Source organism: Bos mutus, chromosome 9 (genome assembly GCF_027580195.1).
Source record: "Bos mutus isolate GX-2022 chromosome 9, NWIPB_WYAK_1.1, whole genome shotgun sequence".
Lineage (NCBI taxonomy): Eukaryota > Metazoa > Chordata > Mammalia > Artiodactyla > Bovidae > Bos > Bos mutus.
In genome coordinates, this window is record NC_091625.1 from 93439490 (window position 1) to 93464189 (window position 24700).

Genomic DNA, 24700 nt, shown 5'->3' on the forward strand with positions numbered 1-24700 from the left:
TCGTAATTGATAGCAGTAATTTTTACAATGTAAACTTTAAAAAAAAAAAAAACAGCAACTCCTCACTAAAGTTAGTGACTACCAAGATTTCTTAAAAACTGGGAGAATAATTCAGTTGCTAATTGCTCAAAATTCTATATATAAAATATATATTGATTTTTGTAGCAGCATTCCAGGGAAAGAATGTGGTCATAGAATTATTCACAAAATGGAAATATTCCTCATTTCTTCTCAATATTCAACAACAGCCTCAGCTGACAATTTAAATCACATAATTTGCAGGTCGTGTGTTTTCTAACAAGCCTGTGTTACCCTTATTAATTTAAAAAACTAAATTTAGATCCAAGTTTTTGTCACTAAACACCTCATGATCCCCACATACCCTAACGATCTTTATTGAGCAAGATGGGCTAACAAAATCGTTAAGGTCTCTGTGAGTCAATGTGTCATTTCATGTTAATTTTAAGAAGCCAATCCTCTTGAAATACTAATGGTGAAATATCATTTAGTACAGTGCCTTGTATATAGTAAGTACGGAGTGGTTTTTCTTTTTTTTTTTAATTCCTTAATTTTTTATTCCTGGTACCACTACCACAATTTACAGGGCAATATACCTGGTGTAATGAAAAGAAAAAGAAAAAGACAAAGCTAAAACAGATAAAAGACCTCAGGAATGTACATCTAATTCACACTACATTGCATTAATCAATAGCTGCACTTTTTGCAAACTGTGGCTATGACAGTCCTGAACAAGAAGGGTTTCCTGTTTAAGCTGCAGTAACTTTTCTGACTATGGATCATCGTTCCTTCTGTGGCAGATTTTTACAGTTCCTCTAACGCATTTGGGACGACTGTCTCAAAGTAACCTGCAGCTTTCCTGACAACTCCTCGCTCTCCTGCTAAGAACTATAGCCCTTTTCTTCTGAGTTTTTAGAACCTTCTGCTACCATATCCACCACTTCCACCACCAGATCCATAACCACCACCATAGGGACTGCCTGAGCTTCTTCCACCAAAACTACCCCCTTTCATGGGTCCATAATTTGACTGCTGTTGTCCACTATAATTTCCAAAATCATTATAGTTTCCACCACCACCATAGTTACCTCCAAAATTTCCTCCTTCATTGTAACCATCATATCCTCCACCACCGCCACCATATCCACCACCTTGGTTTCCATATCCTCCTGGTCCACCACCACCGTAACCTCCTCTACTACTATAACCAGGACCACCACCATAGTTGCCACCATCCCCTCCAAATCCATTATATCCACCATCGCCTCCTCCATAGCTCCCTCTGCTGCCACCACCTCCACCACCATAGCCTCCTCTTCCACCAAAGTTTCCACCACGGCCAAAGTTTCCTCCACCACCTCCAAAGTTTCCTCCACGACCCATAAAGTTGCCAGATCCACCTCCACGACCTCTTTGTGATCCAGCAGATTGCATCTCTTGTTTAGAAAGGGCCTTTTTCACTTCACAATTATGCCCATTAATGGTGTGGTATTTCTGAACAACAATTTTATCAACTGTATCATGATCATCAAAAGTTACAAAAGCACATCCTCTCTTTTTCGCACTCTGCCTGTCTTCCATAACTTCTATGGTTTCAATCTTGCCATACTTTTCAAAGCAGTCTCTCAAATTATATTCTTCTGTATCTTCTTTAATACCACCAACAAAAATTCTCTTCACTGTTAGATGGGCACCAGGCTTTACAGAATCCTCTCTAGAAACAGCTCTCTTTGGTTCCACTACACGCTTGTGCGGTCGAGCATACATCGCTGCATCCACTTCTTCAACACAAGAATAAGTCACAAAACCAAAGCCCCTGGAACGTTTTGTTTTGGGGTCTCTCATCACGGAGTGGTTTTTCTTAATGTCATTTTTTACATTCAACTAAAACCATCTCCAATTTATGTAAGAAATTGTTAAGACAAATAAATATGCTTTCCAGATGTTGCTATGTCTTTATCCACTTTTTTCCAGTGTCAGTTAATGTAGTAAAATTGGAGAGGGAGAATGGATTCCAGGCAGGAAAGTTGAAATCAGGTAGTGTCTGTCATTAAAACTCCAGATTTACCCTGTTGATTAATTATATCATTATTCCATCTAGGTTGACTAAATCCATCTTGTGAAAGTGAATTCACTCAGTCGTGTCCAACTCTTTGTGACCCCATGGATTATACAATTCATGGAATTCTCTAGGCCAGAATACTGGAGTGGGTAGCCTTTCCCTTCTCCGGGGGATCTGCCCAACTCAGAGATCGAACCCAGATCTCCCACATTGCAGGTGGATTCTTTACCAGCTGAGCCACAAGGGAAGCCCAAATCCATCTTAGGTTGATTTTTTTTTTTTTTTAAGTGACAACAGCGTGAAGGGAAGCAATGCTTTTCTCCTGGCCACTACAACTTTTGAAAAATCAGATTTCTGGGTATTTCTTTGTCTATTAGTATTATTTAGAGATAGCATGGTATTACTTTTAAAAAGGTGAGTGATTTGCTTGCCAGAGGCTGTTGTAGTTCAGAGTTAGTGTGCTTGTTCTTACTGAGTTCCTGTTGTTGTATGCTACAGTAATTTAGAAAGGAATTAACCCAGGGAAATTTTGGCCTCAATAAATGATTAATGTAGAAATCCTATTTATCTCATGTTTATTCTCTGCTGCCCCAACACAACAGTGATAGAGTATAAGTTAAATATGATTGCATCTGATCAATAGTTCTGATTTATTTGTTTCAGTCTGGCCAAAGAAAGTTGGGAGCATAAAACTGCAAGGAATTGCTTCTCTAAAAATATATCTGCTAAATGCACTTGCCATTTAAATCTTACAATTGCACTCGAATTAAGTGCTGGGGAATCCAGGGCACCCTATACTAGATCTGATTTGGAAGAGGGCACAAACGAAATTCTTACTGGCATTTATTTATGTAGGCCTCTTTACTAAGTTTGGAGGGTGTGCTGGCTTTCTAAGTCATCACTGTTGTTAATAAATGCCATTTGATGTTTACTGACTTTCTGAGCAAGTGTTCCTGAATGTTTCTTTAATGATATTGTAGTTTAGTATAGGGATCAGCAACTACCACCTTTGGGACAAATCCAGCTTGCCACCTGTTTTTGTAAATAAAGTTTTATTTATGCTGCTCTGTTTACATGTTGTCTGTGGCTTCTTTTGCACGACAGCAGCTGAGGTGAATGGTTGAGACAGAGAACATATGGCCTGCAAAACCTGAAATGTATCCTGTCTGGCAGTTTATAGGGAAGAGTTTGCCTGTTCCTACTCTGGAATAGTAAGATAAAGCTACATGATCACTGATAACTTATAAAGATCTAACTAACTATTAGTCTGCACTTGGTTTCTGGAGTAATCAATCAGCCACACATTTATTTAATCAACAAATATTTACTGAATGCTTACTTATATGTCTGGTTCAAAGGATATAGTAGGGAAAGAAACAGAGTTCTTAGTACTCACATAATTTATGTTCAGGTGAGAATAGGACAAATGACACAGAGAAGTAAGATAAGAACTATGGGGAGTGTTAAGACTGTGTTGCCTATAAGAAACAGAACTTAAACTTGTGAGTCCTGACTGCCCCACCATCTTGGTCTATGAAGTATACCAGGCTGTAATATATTCATGTCTTGGGACGTCCACTGTAAGTTATACAATTACTAGATGTGTGCTAATTAACCAAAAGTATACTTATTAGCCTGTCTCTCTCAGTTTTGTTATAAACTAAAATCCTAATGTTTTGTTCTTTCAAATGTTTAATTGATGATTATTTTGATTTAGTTCTTAAAAGCTATTTTTAATTAGAAAAATTCCCTCAAAACCTCTTCTAGTGTTAAAATTCTAAGGAAAATACTAAGCTAACCAAATACAATAGTGTGTGTGTGTGCAGTTGCTCAGTCATGTCCAACTCTTTGCAACCCCCTGGACTACAGCCCACCAGCACTCCTCGGTCCATGGAATTTTCCAGGCAAGAACCCTGGATTGGGTTGCCATTTCCTTCTCCAGGGTATCTTCCCAACTCAGGGATTGAACCCAGGTCTCTTGGATCTCCTTCACTGGCAGGCGGTTTCTTTACCACTGAGCCACTAGGGAAGCCCCAAACTCACGATTTTATACACACACAAATACTGAGGTATAGAGTATATATGTACACATTGGTGTACATGATCTCTTCACTGAGAGAGGCTAGAAGCAGTAACTCCTCAGAAATAATGAGTAGGCCCAATGCCCAGATTTTAGTCTCTTAACACCATTCTCCACTAAAAAGAACCAGAGCTCTGAGGAGAGGTGACTGATTATAGAACTGGGGTGAGGAAAATAAAAGATGAGCCTGGAATTCCTTGTGACTTCTAAAAAATAAAGATTTGAAGGAGCTTCTAATGGTCAAAGCTGGAACAACTTGAGCAACAAAATAATGGCACAATTGGATTTTAATCCATGAGTGTGTGAGTTTTCTGTTCAGTATGACAAATCACAATTTAGCAGCATAAAGCAACACACATTTATTGATCTCGCATTTTCCCTGGTCATGAGTCCATTCACAGCCTCACTAGGTCCTCTTCTCAGGGTTGAAAGGCTCTAGTCCAAGCAAGTGTTGGGTTGTCTCATATTCATCTGGAGGCTCAACTCAGGGATACTTTGCTTCTAGTCTCATTCAGACTGTTTGGAAGAATTTGTTTCTAGTGTTTGTAGAAGTGAGGCCCTGAAGTTCCAGAGGCTGCCTTGTCCTTGCCGTGCAGCTCAGTTCCCATCATAGAAGCTTACTTCGTCAAGGCCATCGGGAGCATCCTTCAGCTCAAAGAAGGCCTAAGCCATTTCTTGGCATCATGCCTCACAGGGTTACTTCCCGTTTGATTATTTCAAAGTCAACCAATTATGGAGTTTAATTATGTCTATAAAATCCCTTTAATTTTGCCATATAAAATAATTTTAGAAATGATATCCCATCACTTCTGTTATATTCTTTGATTAGAAACCAAGTCACAGGTTTTGCCCTCAGTGAAAAAGTGGAGATTACATAGGAATTTGACTCATTGGAAGTCATTCTCTGATGTGTCTGCCACATTGAGTCCATATGGATAGAAGCAGTCTAATAAATATCTAAACAAGTGGAGAAGAAGAGATAATTCTTCCTCATAGTAGATTCCCATTCACAAACGTGGAAGGAAAGAGGGAAATAAAGAATTACCATTAGCAAGCACCATTGTAGTAAATGCTGCAGACAGGATTCTCTAATGGATGCTAAAATTAGTGGGTACAAGATTGAGGAGACAGAGAATTTGCAGAGTCTCAATATCTCCCCTAAGATACTCATCAACTACAAAGAGCAAAATGCAGTAACTTTTTATTGGCGCTTGGTAGACAACAGCTTTGCCAAGTAATCAAGGCAAAAGTCACCACAAGTGAAACGTCAATGTCATTAACCTCTTGGTAGAGTGAACTGAAAAGAGCACAACACTTTTGTCATACTCGTCCCAAAATGCATTACCTTGCTTCAATCCTGACACAGTAACAGACTAAGCCAAATTGAGGAACATTCTACGAAACGACTTATCTGAACTCTTCAAAAGCATCAAGGTCATAAATATAAGGAAAGACAGATTAGACTGAAGGAGACTGAGGAGAAATAACAACTAGATGCAATCTGAGACCCTAGAAGGGAAAATGAAGCACTGACTGGAAAAAATGGTAAAATTCAAATATCTTTAGTAATTTCTTACCATTTTAAGTTCCTCTTGATAATTATATAAAGGTTCTATAAGGTGTGATCACTAGGAGAGGTGGGCTAAGGGATATACGACAGCCCCTTATACAGGTGGTGCTAGTGGTAAAGAATCCACCTGCCAATGCAAAAAATGTAAAAGATGCAGGTTCTATCCCTAGGTTGCGAAGATCCCCTCAGGGAGGAACTGACAACCCACTCCAGTATTCTTGCCTGGAGAATCCCATGGACAGAGGAGTCTGACAAAGAGTTGAGCACAACTGAGCACAGCACTCTTATACTGGCTATATAGCTTTACTCTGAGTCTTAAATTAATTGCACATAAGAGCTCTTCTGTAAAAAATTTTAATATAAGCTTGTGCTTAGAATTTTAAGTTGGCAAAAGCAGACATTAAGGTCATTTACTGATGTTTCATTTTTTAGTTGCACCAGAAATTTTGGACAGTATTGTGTACATAGCCATTGAAGAGTGAATACCTCCATGTGAAGTGGTGAAATTTGTTCTACCTCACAGATAGTGCTTACGTCACCACGTTGTGCTTACGTCATCATAGACACAAACTAGGGGGAAAATGAGACTTTCTTTAAACACTTAGTTTTACTGTTAAAGCCTTCTCATGAATTTGGTTTATTTATTACATATGAAACATTCTCTTTTAAAATAGTTAACCACACTTTGTTTAAAAGGTTTTACTTAACATCATACATATGACATATAGAAATCTGTGGTTCGAGAGGTGTTTAGTCATTTCATTTGGTTCAAAAAGCTCTGAATTGTCTTCTTTATATGGACAGTGGACAGAAATGGATCATCTGTATTACATTTCTCAAACATGTTTTCTGATCATGTCACAGTCATCTGCTGTGACTATGCTTTATACCTATGCTAATGGGAGATGAAGTTATTTCTTAGTAACTATGAAACTACTGATGGAAAGACAGGGATTGAAACCAAATGGAGAATTTAAAACAGTTTGGGCAAGTCTATCGTTACCATGAAAAGACTCTTTGTTTCTTTAAAGGACAGATTTAATAAATGAGTAGGTAACTCATAGCTTTAAAGCGAGATCTCTTAGAAATGCACCAGACAACCACTAGTGCTGCTTGAATATGGCAGTATTTTATAAATTCATGAGCTTTCTTACAGCCTTTTTTATGTTTACTTGAAATATGGTATATAAGAGCAGTGCCTGGGGCATGTATAGTGTAAGCAGTGGTGTCCTTAGAATCACTGTGTTTTGTTTTGTTTTGTTTTTACTGTCATGAGTCTATGAATTCAGTCTGTCATGTAGAAACAATCATTAAAATGTAAGCACTTACTATCTTACTGCAATTGATTCCCCAGTGACATTTTAAAAAGTCAGTATTTGGCTGCAGAGTGCTTTAAATTTCTAAATGGACTGGAGCTTAGGGGCCGTAGGGTATTTCATAGGAAGCACATGACCCTGAGTGGACACACAGCAACTTTTGTGTATCTGTAGCCAAGTTGATGGCAGTGTTTACCCTAGAAGTTGTTTTTACCCAAATGTAAGTATTTTTGCTTTATTTATTTGGTACTAATACTAATTTACTGCAGATGTCTAAGAGTAAATAAATGAATGAATTCATTCAAACAAACAAATTCATTCAAACAAAACACAAATGAATCCCTTTGAGGATTATGCTAAATTCAACTGCCTTTGTTACTTTATAGTACTTTTACTCTCAGAAATGTATCTATACTTCTGAGGCAGAAAGTGAGCTGATTGTTCTTAAGCTAAAAAATCATGTCTCTAGACCTCATATAATTCACTGTCTGTCTTTAGTTAATAAAATAAAGTTTTTTGTTTTATTTTAATAAAGTTAATTAAAGTGTTTTGCTTTAATTCCTATTCTCAGATTAAGGACCATGAAATAACAAAGATTTATTAATTATTTGTTATGCTGATGGAGGGACTAAAGAATTAAACAACTTGATTCCTGTCTCATGGCGCTTACCTTATAGTTTGAAAAGACAAAAAGCAAAAATTAAATGGAAATCAAATAGGTGGTAAATAGACACTATTGCTCTGTTAGCAATAAAGATTAAAAGGTACAGAATAGTGTTTTTTCTTTAGTGATAATGTACACTATATTTTATAGTTGTGTGTCTTTTAATTGAGCTTTCCTTCTAAGTTTTTGTGGAATCTGTGATTGACTTAGAAGTTTTTAGAAGTCAGTTGTTATTGCTATATTAAGTAAATATTACTCATGAAAGATTGTTGGCCACTATGCTGCCTGCCCACTTGGGAGTCTGAGTTGACTTCATCAATCTGGGATTTTGTTAAACGTATTGTAGAAGTATGTCTCGAGATTTGAGCTTGTAGATTGATTTGTGAATTTGGGAACTCATACAGTAGAAAATTGAACTTTTCAGGAGGTGATTTGATAAATATGTTTATGCATGCTTCCTCTTTGTTTTACAAAAAAAAGTATAAAATATCACTCTCTTTGAGCTGTATGTTTTTCTTTGTGGAGCGATACCTTTTGTGATCATGAAGATTAAATACATTTAACTGTGTCTTGGGTTTTACACAATTGTGACATTAATGCAGAGGGTTCCCTATCCCCACTTCCTCTCCTGTGTTTTTACAGGAAGTCAGATGCCCCCTCAGCCACCTGGGAGCCAGTCAGAATCCAGTTCTCATCCTGCCTTGAGCCAGTCACCAATGCCACAGGAAAGAGGTTGGTCTTCAGTTCATATCTTACATACCTTCGTGTTTTGAGTGTGTAAGGTTTAAGTGAGTTTGCTACCTATGTACCTGCTTATACACATTTTTTTAAAGGCTATTACATTTTCTCATCAGATGAAAGAAATACCTAAGAACCTACATATAACAATAAATACTGAAAAGAAGGATGGTTTCTGGTAGATTGGGTGGTTTTACCAAATCCCAGTTCAAGGTCCAGAGAATCTGCATGTCCACATAGAACCAGGAAGTATAGTTTAAACATTACTGCAGTCTGATATTTGATCTAGCTGTGTAAAAATGACTATTAATGATTCAATTTTGATATTGGTCCTGATGAAGTAAAGTGCATCTGTTTAGCTGTTTTGATCAATTACTTATCCCATGATATTTAACAGTAAATTTTTAAATGCATAGTAAAACCTTATCTTGTAGAATTATAGGATCTCAGAAATGGAGCTGACCTGGAAGACTGTAGAGTCCATTCATCTCAATTTATGAATAAAGAAATTGAGGACTGTAGAGGTTCTATATGACCTTCTCATTCTCAGAGACTAGTTCGTGTCAGAGCCAGAAAAAGCAATGTGAGCTTTTCCTGAGCATTCAGGTTGTCCCGCATCTGCAGACTCTGACCTTTCACTCAGTTCTGCAAGTTGACCCCCATATATTATTGCCTTGACTGAGGCCTTAGTCCTTCATCAGTTTGCTTCTGTCTTGTTTCCCCCTTTTGGAGGGAAAGTTACTCTTATTGAAGGTGGAGATGGTGATTTTAGTCCAATAAGTGTAGACAGGATTGACAGGCGTGCTGCACCATCTAGTGCTGTGCCTGGTCACCGCCTCCTACTGCCCACGAGTCAGGCCTTGCCCACCTGCCCCGCCCCCCACAATGGAGATGCCACTTTCCTTCACTCTACTTCCTCTCTCACTTGCCAGGAAGACAAAAGTTGCTGGCTTGGTAGCTAGTATTTAAAGGCTCCTGACCCCTAATGTTTATAATTATTTCTGTATGAGTTGTAAAGATGATAATTTGTTTCTAATTAGATGAACTTTCAGTTATTTTACATACTAAAAACTCAGCAACATGTTATTTAGAAAGTAATACCAGTAAAAAGATGGATTACCCTTATCTCTACATCATTTGTGTTAAAATAAATGTTTAGTAGGAATAAAATGAAATTTTAATTTCTAATACCTTTACATATTTAACTTTTTATTATCATTTAATGTGCAGTTAATACTTTAATTCCCTTATCAAAATACTATGATATGTTTTAATAATGGAGTAGTAGTGGTTTTTAAGCTTTAGAGTGCATGAGAACCATCTGGAGAACTTGTTAAGCTGGATTACTAGGCCACACTGCAGGTTTCTGATTCTGCATCAGAAAATCCACATCTCTGACCAGTTCCCCAGTGCTGCTGATGCTGCTGGTCCAAGGACCATACTCAAGAACCACTGCTTTATAATGATGCTATAGTGTGTTTTAATCATTGTATGATGTGTGTATTTGTTTCTCTATCAACTTTCCACTGTGGCCTCCTGTAAATTGGTCTTGTATGTCACATCCTCTCTATAAATCGCTTGTTCTGTGTTAACTCCCCTATGGCTCTGTTGTCTGGGAAACATGACAGACGCTTCTGGAAGGAGCCCTGGAGCCAAGCCAGTGGGAGTTTCCCCAGACTCCCTTTTCGTGGCTATCGTTTGTACCTGCCTTGTGGTACTGGGTCAAGGAAGTGAAGTAAAAAAGAATAGAGAAAATTATCCTGTACTGAAAGCCCACTCAGGCCAGACCCAGAGCTAAAATGAAGATATTTGTTGTTTCATTTTCACCATAAACCTGTAACATCATTCCTACTGGGAGAATTCTGCTTATTTTGTAAGCATTGGAAGATAAGAGGTACTTTATTTGGAAATCCTACAATAAACCTTTATTGCTACAAACTGAAAAAGAACCCCTCTTCTACATTCTCCAGTGTCTTTTCAGCCCCTTCCACTTGATACACATTTAAGAAATTTTAAAGTGTAGAATGCTGAATGTGAAGGACAAGATGACAGGAAATGTAGTTAAATCAAACTTTTAACCTTGCAAGACAAAATCCAAGGTATTCCTCTGGTGTCACTGTATGGAAACCACTTGTTGATATGTTTGAGTTTTTTTCCCCCTCTTATGTATAGTGTGATTTTGGTAACTAGTAGTGGATACATAACTGACAACCAGGCTAGTTTTAATGACCATTTCCTTCAAATAGTAAAAGATGACTTTTATAATGTGCTAAATCTGAATTGATTTTTATGAACATGTTCTTCTACTTCCCTGAGACTGTGCTGGAGGCACCATGTGCATCCCTTGGATGGTGCTTTGCCGTGTATGAGTTAAATTTCCTCTAAAATTGGGTAGCAAGTACTTTTTTTTTAATGACTTTGTTTAAATCTAGGAAGATATGTTAGCTCCTGCCTGATAACATTTGATCATGTGTTTTAATGGCAGATGACATAATCATTTTAAGGATTTGATACAATAATGAAAAGCATTTTTTGTTTGTTTTACCATCATTTGGTATGTACCAACAATATATATAGTGCAAAGTAAATCTAAGAAAGCCTTTACTATAAAATTCCCCAGTATTGATTCCCATGTAATTTAACTTACTTTATACCTTTATCGGAGAAGGCAATGGCACCCCACTCCAGTATTCTTGCTTGGAAAATCCCATGGACGGAGGAGCCTGGTAGGCTGCAGTCCATGGGGTCGCTAAGAGTCGGACACGGCTGAAGTGACTTAGCATATACCTTCATAAGTTATATACCCTCTGCCCTTATTTAAGGAAGTAATGAAAGAAGAGGAAAAGAATACATTGAGTTAGCATCTTATTTTTAAAAATGTATTCTTTCTCAGAAACCATGGACCCTGATAAACAAGATAAGGCACAGCTTCTGTACTGCTGAGTGCTAAAATAACCAAGCTAAACACTTCCTTTTACACTTATTTGTTTTAACAAGATTATAAGAGAGTAAAATTCCACAATTATACACATTTTCTTTAATATACCCATAGGAGATAGATTTACTTTAATGGCGAACAATCCAGAAACACACTTGCCCAGAGACACCAGCACAAAACAAGAGACTCAGGAAAGCCTGCTTTCCTGTGGAGTGCAATGTTCTGGGTCCTTCCCACACTCCTTGCGGGGGTCAGCCGGGCTGACCTACCACCCTGGTGCTCAGTCCCTTCAGGCTCAAGAAGTTGCTGTCTTGCTCTGCTGTCATTTTGGGGGTTTGATCTTTATATTCCCATTCAGGAAGAACATTTATTAATAAATTACATACCCTGTTGAGAATTTTGCAAATCTGAGGCTGTCCTAGGGTCTGAACCATGCTGGTAGCAGCAAGGCCATCTCCTTGTCCCGAGGTTGAGCACAGAGTCCGTGCTCCATCTAGACCTGGGACCCTGTGGTGCCCACCCCCTCTTTACTTGGTGGTCCTGGTGTCAAGTGTATCAAAAAGCAGCAGTCACAAATTCATTTTCCCACATTGTGTGTAGGCAAAAATAAGTGTATCTATAGTTTTCTATTTTCCATCTACAAAGGTGTATGTGGGTATGGCCATCAGAATTTACAGGAAGGAGGGAGACACTCTGAAGATCTATTGACTTCTTTATCCTTATGTAGTATTGTCTCCTCTACGTTTCGTGTACTTCCCAGTATAAAACTTGATGTATACTCTCCTGTTTGCATACTATGTGATGCTTCTTACTAAGTGAATAAAAAAAGTTCTTTGGTATTAACTTTTTTATTACTGATGTTTGTTCTTTTTAAACGTCAAAACTTCAGCTTAGTATTGCCATTGGTTTTTATTTAAACTAAATCTTTCCTCTCTAGACCTCATATAACAACATGCTCTCACCCAAAAAGTCAAATACTATGACTTATATGAACTAAGGCATTGGAAGAATAGTTAAGATAACCCTAAAATACTGAAATATATTTTACAAGAAAACTGTAGCCAACATGTTTAGATTCGCTATATCCTTATTTCTTAATCTTGAACATATATATCTTAAAATTTGAAAAGGGCAGTAAGAAATGGCTTACTAGTAGAGTGTCCTGTTTTCTAGCAGGGAATATAGGATAGCCATCTGAGTAGATAAATAAGTATAATTATTATTAACATCAAAATGATCACATTTTTAACCTCTGTAAAATGTTAAGCTTAATGAAACTAGCAAATGCCCTTCTAGTTTATTGGATTAGCAATTAGGTGAAAACGTTTCGAGAAGGCTTATTTATTTGGACAGATGTAGAGAGGTTCGGAATTAATTTTTTGAAAACCTTTTAATTGAATTCCCTTTTAATTTTCACAGTGGTGTCTAGTTAAATATTCATGTTAGTGCTAGTGGTTTTCTGAAAGTCTGAACTAGATCTGGATTCTCAAAATCAACATAGGTTATTTAACCCTTTTCATCTAGTATGCCAGCAGGGACTTCCTTAGTGTAATCCCATAGTATTTGAATAATTAGAAGGTAGTAATGAGGATTTAATTAGTCCTTGAGATATGCTGAAAGCAGAACCACTAAGAACCTTCCCTTTTGGATATGGCTTGCAAGCAGAATTGATGCTGCTCCCAGACTGTGATGTGCTAGGAAATATATTCTGTTGCTGGAGGCAGTACTTAGGCACCATTCCGTGACCATATGGAGGGCGTCCTGGGTGAGATTTTCCAGAATTATCGGGTTCCCCCACCCACAGCCTTCATTCTTGTCCAGCTACAGGACAACCTTTCTTCCTCTCTCAACTGTTTAAATAGGTTTATAGTTAAAGTCTACAGTATTACTGTACCTAATTGAGAATTGTCTTTTACTGTATCAGTGGTGCCAAAATTAGACAGCCTAGACAAGTTGTGTCGGAGAAGGCAACGGCACCCCACTCCAGTACTCTTGCCTGGAAAATCCCATGGACAGAGGGGCCCGGTAGGCTGCAGTCCATGGGGTCGCTAGGAGTCAGATACGACTGAGCGATTTCACTTTCACTTTTCACTTTCATGCATTGGAGGAGGAAATGGCAACCCACTCCAGTGTTCTTGCCTGGAGAATCCCAGGGACGGGGAGCCTGGTGGGCTGCCATCTGTGGGGTCGCACAGAGTCGGATACGACTGAAGCGACTTAGTAGCAGCAGCAGACAAGTTGTGTAGCTATTCTGTAGTTTCAGGACAAGGAAAAAAATAACAAAATATTGCAGTTTTACGTATCTTGAGTATTTAATCCAGCCAAACTTAGTTCTTGACAGCTGTATGTCAGATGAATCACAAAATTCTCATCTTTGAAATCTGATATTCACAGTGATATTTATCAGTAGCTCCATTTTTATAAACACAAATAGTGCCATTTTCCAGACAAAGTATGTAGCAAATGGGTGAGTTCAGGCATTTAGATGTCCTTTTTGTGCGCTACCATGAGAAGGTGAATCAGAATCTGTGTACTTTGAAGTATAAGGTTTCAAACTTAGGTATTTTATGCAGACTGAATAGAATATGTCTTTGTTCTGTTATTAATCCCAAATGTTAAATGCTTTGATAAGTTTTGTTCCCACTCGTTAATGGTGTATGTTAACTTCTTTTCAGCATATGAGTAGAATTCCTCATCAAATTTCTAAGCACATTCTATTTGGACAGGGTAAATCTTTCTCTTCCTTTTTAATGGGAAGGACAGGAAAGAGATCTCTTAAAATAAATCCAGTGTCTTTCTGTAGATTAGACTGAACTCTTGAGGGCCAGAACCAAATCTTATTTATGCCCTGCATCCTTATGCTACAGCAGCACCTTCTATATAATAGGTGCTCAACAAAGATTTAGTTGAACGACAGGAAATAATTCAGCCTTCACAACCATTCAGAAGTTTCAGATCTATTCAGAGCACAGAACAACCAAAGAACAAAATGTTTCTTGCTCTGAAATTAAGAAAGTGTACCATATTGACATGTCTTCTTTCAGTTTTACCATTATAAGTCATTTGCTGTAGCACAGTGTTTCTCTCTCTTGCACCAGATTAAAGCTACCACTTCCATCTTCCATTCTTCCAGAAATATTTCTACAATCATACAGACAAGTGTCAGTCTGAGATGGGGTGCTCACACCTGGAGCCTCACAGTAAAGTGCATTGTCCAGAGGCCAACCATGTTCTTTACAACCCCAGAATATTTAAAGGGAAATAAGTAAAACTTTGGAAAAGTTTTTAATGCTGCTGGCTTATTTCCTAGTGATATGCGCACCAAAAATCAGTTTTGAAATTTTTAAAATTATTTTTGTACATCTTAATTGACCTAACTCAGTTGCAAGAACAGATTAACCAGTAAGTACAGAAATGGAAGAGACCACCGAGATGATGGTTAAGGAGTTGGAAATGAGATTGTGTGTGTGTGTGTGTGCAAACTACAGAAATTATATTGTCGCTCTTTCTCTGAGGTTCTCAGAGAAGGATCTCCCAGTCGACCTGTCTGTTTGTTCTTGCATGTAAAGGTTCTTATCACTTACATTGTGAGCATACTAACTGTAAAATGATGCTGCCTTTCAGGACAAGGGTATTGTCAAAAAGAGAAAATAGATTCCTTTCCTCGAGCCTTGTTGTGTAAATATAATAGATCAGCGTGTTAAGGCATTCATGACAGTCTACCCTCACCCCCAGATGCAATTAATTTAGCCTCCACTCTTAATTGAGGATCCCTTTTTTATAATCGGTGGCAGATGAAAATAAACTCAAATGGGAGGTACCGTACAAGAGAGACCATCTAAGACTTGTTTCTAATTTCTTCAGCCCCAGAGCTCTGCCTCTGGGCTGGATTGTGGACCAAACCAAAGCTAGTCAGTAATGAAGGGAATAGAAGTATAGGAATTGTTTGAGGGTTAGCATTGAATTCCTATTAAGTCTGCTATCTAGAGCTCTGTTCACCAAAGAGCTCAGGGAAATAAATACCACTACAATAAAAATCATTTTGTGTTCGTTGTAGAATCATCAGTCTGAATTTTAGAATATTTTAAAAGAAGCATAGTTTTGTTACTTTTGTATGTGCAGTAATTTATTTGAATTGCCAATTAAAGCTTATTTTTAATAGTTAACACTCATTTGTAATTGGCTCATTATTCTTCCATGAAAGTATTTGAGAACATCTGGATCTTAGGTAAATTCAGCATTGTGTATTGTGTGCACTTATTTATAACAACATGTTTTCTCCTGTGCTTTATGGGTCTGTACCTCAGTGAAAGACTGCTGTCTGCTTTGTTCCCCAAGCCAGAAAGCTTGAAGGCATCCTTGATGTCTTTTTCTCTCCCATCAGCTCTACACTCGTCACCTTGTTCTGCGGACTCCACCCCTCAGTGGTTTCTCACATCCTCCTTTTCTTGGCTTTCACTGGCATGATCCCAGCCCACGCCCCTGAGGCTCCATCAACACCTCCCAGCCAGTCTTCCTGTCAACTTTGCTCCCTCCACTCTGCTTTCCAGGCTGCATCCAAAATGGTCTCTCCAGAAGAATGGTGACACCGTGTCATTCCCTTCATAAAAGCCTTTAAGAGCTTGCCTCTGCCTATAGAGAAAGGCCTTCCTGTGCTTGGTCACGGGGGCCATCTCACCCACCCAGCCTCCCCTTTTGGGCTCGTTCTTATCACTGTCCTGCCTGGTGGTCTCCAGCCAGGGTCTTCTGGACCTTCACGTGCGCTGCTCCCCAACCCTTGTGCCACCCACTCCTCAACCCTCCTTCCTCCCCGACCTGTGGCCCCCAGCCCATCTTTACTCCTTTCATATCCTCCAAACAGCCTGACACCTCGTAGGTCCTTGAGTCCAGTCCAGGTTTCCTGCCAGAACAAAGAAGGAAGCATCGCCTGATCGGCCAGCACTGTCCCGCGCAGGCAGGCAGTGCTCAGGAGCCCTGGAGGGCTTACCGCTGGAGCTCTCTCCTCAGGGAGAGCTCTGTGAGAACCAGGACCATGGGGCCTTGGCCAGTGTCTTACTCCAGTGCTTCTTAGATACATTCTTTTCCTCATCTTAATCTTCAGGGAATCTGGGACCAAAAATCTGGGTTTAGGTGCAAACTTACTACTAACTGGTTTTGTGACTTTGGACAAGTAATTGAATTTCTTCTTCCTCATTTGTAATGGGCTTCCCTGGTGGCTCAGAGGTTAAAGCTTCTGCTTCCAATGTGGGAGACCTGGGTTCGATCCCTGGGTCAGGAAGATCCCCTGGAGAAGGAAATGGCAACCCACTCCAGTATTCTTGCCTGGAGAATCCCATGGATGGAGGAGCTTGGTGGGCTACAGTCCACGGGGTTGCAGAGTCGGACACGACTGAGCGACTTCACTTTCATTTGTAAAGTGGGGATCAGAGTGTCCCATGGATTTGTTGCATGGATCAAATGCGATCAAATGCAACCTTGTATCGAAAAGTTATCTACTGGATGCTTGGGGCTAGTGCACTGGGAAGACCCAGAGGGATGGTATGGGGAGGGAGGAGGGAGGAGGGTTCAGGATGGGGAACACATGTATACCTGTGGCAGATTCATTTTGATATTTGGCAAAACTAATACAATTATGTAAAGTTTAAAAATAAAATTAGAAAAAAAAAGAAAAGTTATCTATTGCAAAGCACTGTGCAAATACTAGTAATCATAAGCATCAGGCACAGATGACTGTTGTGAGACTGGATTGAAAGCCTGAAAAAGTTATTTCTTTGCTTCTTCCAGCAGGTAGGGACACATAAAATTGGCTTCACCCTCAGCACTGAAGTTGACTTTTGCAGCTAAACTCCAAAGAATTATCTAAGGAAAGGCCAAATAGTTTGCTCCCGTCTGCCATCTGGGTAGTCAGTCCAGTTCCTCCCCTGACTCTGATTTTCCCGATGATTGATGATGTCAGTAGCTGAGAAGGCTTCATGGGGGCGGGTGGGGAGGACTTAGATGCTGTCGTTTGTGCCTCTGAGTAGAGGGTGTGGTGGTGACAGGAAAGGGAGAGGGAGCGATTGTGCCAGTTAACCTGAAAGCACAGCTGGGAGAACACTGGGCGGCCTGGGTTATAGCCTTGAACGGGTCATTAGTTTCTGTCTTCCTTGGAGCAGTTCATGTTGTGAAGAGAAGCAAGCAGGCAACTAAACACTGAAGATGTTAAAATGTAACAAGAATATTCTTTAAAATATATTTTTCTCTCCAAATGGGAATCTGACACCTATTTGCGATAAGAAATGGTTCTGTGTTTACAGTTGGAGCCTCTGCTAAGGTGGTGCAGCGTGTGACCGTGATTTCACACATGTGGGGAAACATCTTTTATTGAACTGCCCTGAAGAAACAAGGCAGTTCTTCTGTGAATGTTTAACAGATGCCAACATGAAAATAAACCATCCATGTGCCAAAGGAAAAACGTGCCTTACCTTTTGGTGGCTTGTGGAGCCTTGGGTGTTTTGTGGGTGTCCTGACCATGCTCAAGAGGCCCCCCTGACAAGGCGCTATGCTCATGTGGACTTGGTGCTGGGCTCACATGCTCCTCTGCGGTAGCCGGAGCACTTGTGCTCTCTCTTTGCTGTTCTCTTTCATGGATGGGGTGAACCATGATCTGGGTCTTGTGCTTAACGCTGTTTTTTCCATCAGGATTTAAGGTCTCCATTGCTTACATTGCAGAATTTGTTGTCTTGCATGAAGAATGAAAGGACATACAGTTGGAGGCTTAGGTCCACATTTAAATGCCTTCCAGTTTAATTTTCTGAAATTCCTTGTATTTGCTCCATTACTTATTCGACATTTTTTCTAAGTCAGTTTTCTAACACCCTTCAACTTAGAGATGCATTTTCCGTGGATGGCCCTTTAACCTATCAGTGATTGTTTTGGAGTTGTGACAGCCCGTCGTTGTCTGTTGGATTCATGGAGCTTTCTTCTCTGTTTTTCCATGGAGCATTTCCTCCAGATATGCTTTAAGGCCTAACTATAATTTCATCTATTCTTGAGAATATTTTAAATATTCTTAAAGATAAGCTGTATCTCTGTCTTGTCCAGTGAAGAATTTTTCCTCATTCATACCACATAAAAATATTCTATATTCATTTTATCTCTTACGTGGAAAATGTGATTTGTTTATAATGACTACATAAATCAGTTCCTTAAAAAAATTTTTTTTGATCTGCCAAGGTTTAGACAGTCACTGTGGAATTTTCTCTTCTATAAGAATTTTCTTTTTTGCAGTTAAGAGCATCATATAGCATTTTTTTTCTAAACCAGGAAAAATATCCACTTAATAAGCCACAAAAATAGCATGTTGAAGAAAATATTTGAAAGGCCTTGAAAACTCATTTATCTAATAATGATGTGGATAGACATTTTAGAAATACTAATTCTTTGTTAGGCCTGTTTTCTAAGATTCCAAGATAGTAATATGTTTTCTTAAAAACACATTAAGGAGAACAGAAGCCTCTTCAGCTTAGTCTTTAATACTAGCCTCTGTATAGATTGAAGTATTAATAACATTTTCCTAGACTTAACATGACTTCTACTGCCATGTAATAGAATAGATTGTCTAGGAATTCTCCACTGATCCGAATATCCATAGGAGGATGACCCCTGTGAGAATCATTCTTAACCTGAGACTGAGTGACTCCAGATTGGGTCCTGCGGCCCCACCACCAACCCTACTTTCAGCTATTGGGTAAATGGGAAGTGGTGTTCAAAGAATCGTCAGATTATAATGAAATATCTAAATGAACCCCTGTGCCTTTGGAATGAACTTTAGAATAAGTTGTTAGCCCCTTACTAGGTGGTGGGAACAAGTCTGGCCAAAATTGGGCCTTTATCACATAAGTTCAAGGTTCCTCAACAACCCCTCAGCTAAAGACTGATATGCCCTTATCTGGGGCAAGGTCTAGGAGGTTCTCTTTATAACTGGAAATAGAATCTCCTTTCACAAAAACCTAATAGATTGATCTATCCGTTGCATAAAGTGTTTATCCAGCTAGTGATTCATATAGGTCCATGTGACTCAGTAATAAAATTCAAGATCCTTCCCCTTTACATTGAGAGTTTGTTCAGGCACTTGACAGGACTCTTGACATCTGTCTCACCATCTAGCTTTCTTCTCTTTCTCTTCCTCGCCCCCTTCTCTTTCCACTTCCCCGCTCACTGTCTTAATAGGCAAACTCCAGGGACCCTGCAAGATTAGGAAGGATGTACACTGAGTCTTAACACCGCTCAGAACTAATCATTACTGTAGCTATTGATTGAGTGGCCTGAAACCGACAGGCTTCTGTTTTCTGAGCCAAGTAACATGGCCAGCCAATTATTTCTGGAACTAGCTATCAGGAAAAGGGCAATGGCTTCTGGATAGTCTGCTGAGTGAGGAAGGCTGCCCATCAGCTATAACTGGCTCTGGTGGAGGATGGAGCCGGCCAGCCCAGCACAGTGACGCAGAGCTGGGTGCACTTGGGCAAGGGCATCGAACCATTTGCCAGGAGACCACAGGGTGTGGCCACTGGGAGAATTAACCACGGTCCAGGAATTTGAAGCACTTTCCAACGTTGCCATGGTGCATGGTTTGAAAGGAAGCCTGGCAAGGGAAGCTAGTTTGAAAACTTGGGGTCACTCAGATGGGTAATAAATGGTGGGTTGTATTTAAAAATAATATGAATAATAATACCTGTCACTTACTGAGCCTCTGCTGTGTCCAGGCACTAAGCTGTATGCTTTACAAAGCATGTTCACATTTACTCTTATGAGGTAGACTCAGTAGTCATCCACCTTTTTCAGAGAAGGAAATTAAGGCTTGACTATTAACTTGCTGAAGTGTCCTGACCATAAGTGGTGAGGCCAGAACTTGAATCTGCAGTGACAGTGGAGATGGACAGAGCGGATGTATTTGGCAGATATTTAGGTGATAGAAATAATGGTGCTTTCTGGCCCATTAGGCTATCAGGCGTCAATTGTTCTTGCCTTGAATAGCTGTCCTCTTTTTGCCACAAATGATTACTTGAACATACTCTGAACGAGGAGCCAAACCATCACATTTATTAGACTGTTTTCCCAAAGTAGAATAAATGGATTCTGAATGAAGATGTTTTCTTATTCATTAAAAAACCTGTACTATTTGGTTCCAGTTCTGTGCCAGTCACCTGGCTTGGTCCAGAGGAGACAGATGCAAAGAGAATGTGTTTGTTTAAAGCCTCAGTGCTCACAGTCTGGGGGAAGACAGTCACCCCCACAAATAATGATAAAACTGTGACAGCTGCTCTCTGTCAGCTAACATACAGCATAGAAAAGTATCTTTTTTTCTGGAAGGCCAGGGAATGCCATGGAAGCAGCAGGAGGAGAAGCCAGGAAGGACTGCATGTCAGTCTCATGGTGGTAAATGAGGCACTAGTATTTAACACTAGTATTTAGGCACTCAGTATTTAACAAAGGACACAGTCTAGCAGTCTGTTTTCAAACTGTGTCTCTCAAGCATGGGTTTTTTAGTTGAAAATATATATATAAAATATCAGAGATCATTGCACATAATCAGGGTAGAAACTTTTTTATGAGGCATACAGTGTATGTGTGAATACTGAATGTGAATATATAGACACATATGTATACTCATATATACACATTGAATCTTGGCAGAAGATATATTTCTTTACTATGGATTGTGGTAAAAAAAAAAAAAATACTTGAAAGTGGTTTCAGTGAATTAACCTCTGTGAGCTTCACTGTCTTCATAGCTGTTTTGAAGTTTAAAAGAATAATGAACAAAGCCATTAGCATGTAATAGCTGCTCATTAAAAAGTCAACTGTTATTAGACTAGTGAATAGTCAATTGCCAGGAACATGAGAGATGGTCCATAAATATTTGTTACGTGGATGAATGTATGAAGAAGGCAAGTGAGGTAAAAACGTGAGTGATCGAATCAGAGTGGGCACTCCATGATGACCATGTAGAAATGATGGGTCTGGAGAAATAGTCAGGTCCCATTTGAAGAGACTTGACTGCTGGACTGTTCAGCTTCATTCTGTTAAACAATGGAGTCAGTGGCTAGTTTTTGAACAAACACTTGAATATCCCTGGAGAGATGAGAAAGGATGTAATCCATAGCATAAAGTGGAGGTCCTGTCTTGGGTACTAGGAAGAGATTTCCTTCTGAAAGGAGGAAAATCCATAAAGGTAGGACATGGATGTTGGGGTACATAGGTGAGAGCAGGCTGTCTTAAGGGTGGCTCTGCCTTTTCCTGTGGTCTCTTTACATTTAGCAGCAGGGCTAGCGGAAGGCTTCAAGAAAGGGATTCGAAATGTTAACCTAACCATAGGCAAAGTGAAAGTGAAGTCGCTCAGTTGTGTCCGACTCTTTGTGACCCCATGGACTGTAGCCTACCAGGCTCCTCCATCCATGGAATTTTCCAGGCAAGAGTACTGGAGTGGGTTGCCATTTTCTTCTCCAGGAGATCTTCCCAACCCAGGGATAGAACCCAGGTCTCCCACATTGCAGGCAGACGCTTAACCATCTGAGCCACCAGGGCAGCCCATAGACAAGACCAGAGCAAATAGAAGGGTGCCCAGTGACTACTGGGATTCAGCTGAATGCACAGACTTTGGCTTCCAGGAATGAACATTGCAGCATCCACTTCGCTAGTCAGACCTATTCTTAGTCTTATTCAGATCCAGTTAGATTTACCTGCATCCTACCTTCAGCTAAGGACTCAACTTAAACAGGACTTCAGGGAGACCTCCCTTGTCCCCAGTCCAAATTGACTTCCCTGGTGGCTTAGAGGGTAAAGTGTCTGCCTGCAATGGTCAGGAAGATCCCCTGGAGAAGGAAATGGCAACCCACTCCAGTAGTCTTACCTGGAAAATCCCATGGATGGAGGAGCCTGGTAAGCTACCATCCATGGGGTGGCAAAGAGTCGGACACAACTGAGCAACTTCACTTCACTTCCAATACCTTCAGAGTACCTATACTTCTGTTTTCTTTTGCTCATACTTACTCCTAGTTGTTCGTTGGTGGCTGTCTCTGCCATTAGACTGTGAAGTCCACGGGCAGAGCCTGAGTGCTCACTGTTTACATCTCCAGCACCTAGCATGCTGCCCAGAATCTGTCTCAGTTACTTTGTGATTTTATCATTTTTCCCTGTTGATAAGTTTTATTGTCTACTCAACTGAATTGTAATTCTTCAAAGACAAGGATCACATCTTTTACTTTAAAAAAAAAAATGCTGTTTTTTCTTAACTGCATTTCCATGAATGCCAGAGTAAAATTGGGGCATGCTGGTAGAAGATTTCTATGTCATTATTGTGGGTTGAGTTACCAGTGTGATAGCTTAGATCAGAACACACGCAGTGAATGGCTTGTAGCATCACTAAAAAGGCAACAGTAATACCTTTGTATGGCATTCTCATGGTGTTTTTCAGTTTAGAAAAGTACAGCCACACATGTTTTTCTTGTTTGATTCTCTGAATGCTCTTATAAGCCAGAATAGGAAATGCACTCACTGTTTTATACAAGAGAACCTGTGGTCCACACAGTGGATAGTGGAGGCAGCCTCTATAATCCACATCTGGTTCCAAGCAGATGGCATGCATGCATGTGTGTGTGTGTGTGTGTTTCCTATTACTGCAGTACCTTTCCTTTCAGAATAGAGCTTCCACTTCGTCAAGTTTGATTGTACACGTGTTTGTGGTCACATATACATATAATGAAGGATTCAAAAATAGTAAATCCACTTATATAAACCTTCTGTGCATATACTTTATGGATGAAATGTGTAAACCATATTTTCATATAAAGTTTCTAAGATTTCCAAATAAGTTCTTTTATATAATGTGAATAATAATTATCTAAATTAGTACTTTTTTCCAAAGTTTAATTTTTCCATGTTATATTATTTGCCAGTTCCATAATACACCTAGTAGTTCAACAAGCTTTTATACTATATGGGAAATTAACTTTATACTTCCTAAATTTTCCTTACTAGTTAGTTTGGTTTTTTAAACTCAGATGGTTAATAACTAGAAAAATTACACAACTTTTTTATTTTAAAAAAAAGGCTTCATTCTTCTAACCGTCAGTTTTTCTATTCATAAACTGTGCTACAACCTGCCATTTTATAATAACTTTCTAAAGGAGGCAAAATACAATCAAACGTGTCACCATAAATAGAAAATTCTTGGTTGAAATTTATTTTTTGGAAACATTTTAACATTTATTTCATTCAAAATAAAGGTTAAAATAAAACAAAATGAAGACTGTCCCCCAAATAAATAGACATGCAAATTACAGACCTGAATTAGATACTTTTTAAAAGTTTAAGCCATAATCATGGAGAACTAGAAGTGTCTCTACAAATATTGTATGTCTTCCCTCTCTGCATTTAACACGTGAGGAAATGGAGACAGAAAGGCTAGGTTAATTGCTGTATTCTGCACAGCGAACATGGAAGGCCCCCGACTGATGTCCTAGTCCTTGCTGTCATACCATGCCGCCTCTCTTGCTTTTCTTTTTTGAACATATTAATAATAGTAACAGGTAGTGATTATTGAAAGCTCACTGTGTATGTGTGCCAGGCGCTGTTGTAAGTTTTTTGCATGTATCATCTCATTTAATCCTCACAGCAACCTTATGAGAGAGATAACAATTGTCCCTATTTTATAGATGAGGAAACAAGTAATGGACATGCAGATCTCTATATGCAGGATGAAAAGTAGAAATATTTCTTTTTTTGTTATTGTCTGCCTTCTAATTTTTTATTAATTTGTTTAGATTATGACTATATTCAATAACCTTTTAAAAATATGGTTATATACATAATGGAGGCTTCCCTGGTGGTTCACCAGTAAAGAATCCACCCGTCTGCCAATGCAGGAGATGAGGTTCAATCCCTGGGTTGGGAAAATCCCCTGGAGAAGGAAATGGCAACCCAATCCAGTATTCTTGCCTGGGAGATCCTGTGGGCTGAGGAGTATGGCAGACTACAGTCCATAGGGTCACAATGAGTTGGATCCCACTTAGCAACTAAACAACAACAATCCATAGTGGAAGTCGTTTTTAATAGGATTGGTGCTGGCCTTTAATCGTGATGATATATTATGTATCACTGTTCCTACCTCCTAACTAGTCTTCTAACCTTTAGCCTTACTTTCCCTCAGTCCTTTCTTCATGCTGCATATTATGGTGGAATTAGCTTTTGAAAATGCAAGTCAGATCACATTGTTTTCCTGCCAAGACTGTGTACGGCCTTTGCCAGTGTTAATCAGACCAGATTTTCATAGGA

General features: G+C 39.3%; 2 protein-coding genes across 9 annotated transcripts in view; one reads left to right on the plus strand and one right to left on the minus strand.

The window, feature by feature from the left end:
• Positions 1-24700, plus strand: part of ARID1B (AT-rich interaction domain 1B) — a 435159-nt gene that overhangs the window by 328423 nt on the left and 82036 nt on the right. For 6 of the 8 annotated variants that reach the window (XM_070376934.1, XM_070376935.1, XM_070376938.1 and 3 more), the window contains one exon: positions 8353-8442. The exons of the other annotated variants lie outside the window; for them this stretch is intronic. In XM_070376934.1, the coding sequence (XP_070233035.1) occupies positions 8353-8442 (90 nt within the window). The remainder of the gene's footprint in view (positions 1-8352; positions 8443-24700) is intronic. 8 annotated transcript variants of the gene reach the window in all.
• Positions 894-1878, minus strand: LOC102283163 (heterogeneous nuclear ribonucleoprotein A3-like). The gene has a single exon (XM_070377157.1). The coding sequence runs from the start codon at positions 1861-1863 to the stop codon at positions 931-933; it is 933 nt and encodes a 310-aa protein (XP_070233258.1). The 5' UTR covers positions 1864-1878; the 3' UTR covers positions 894-930.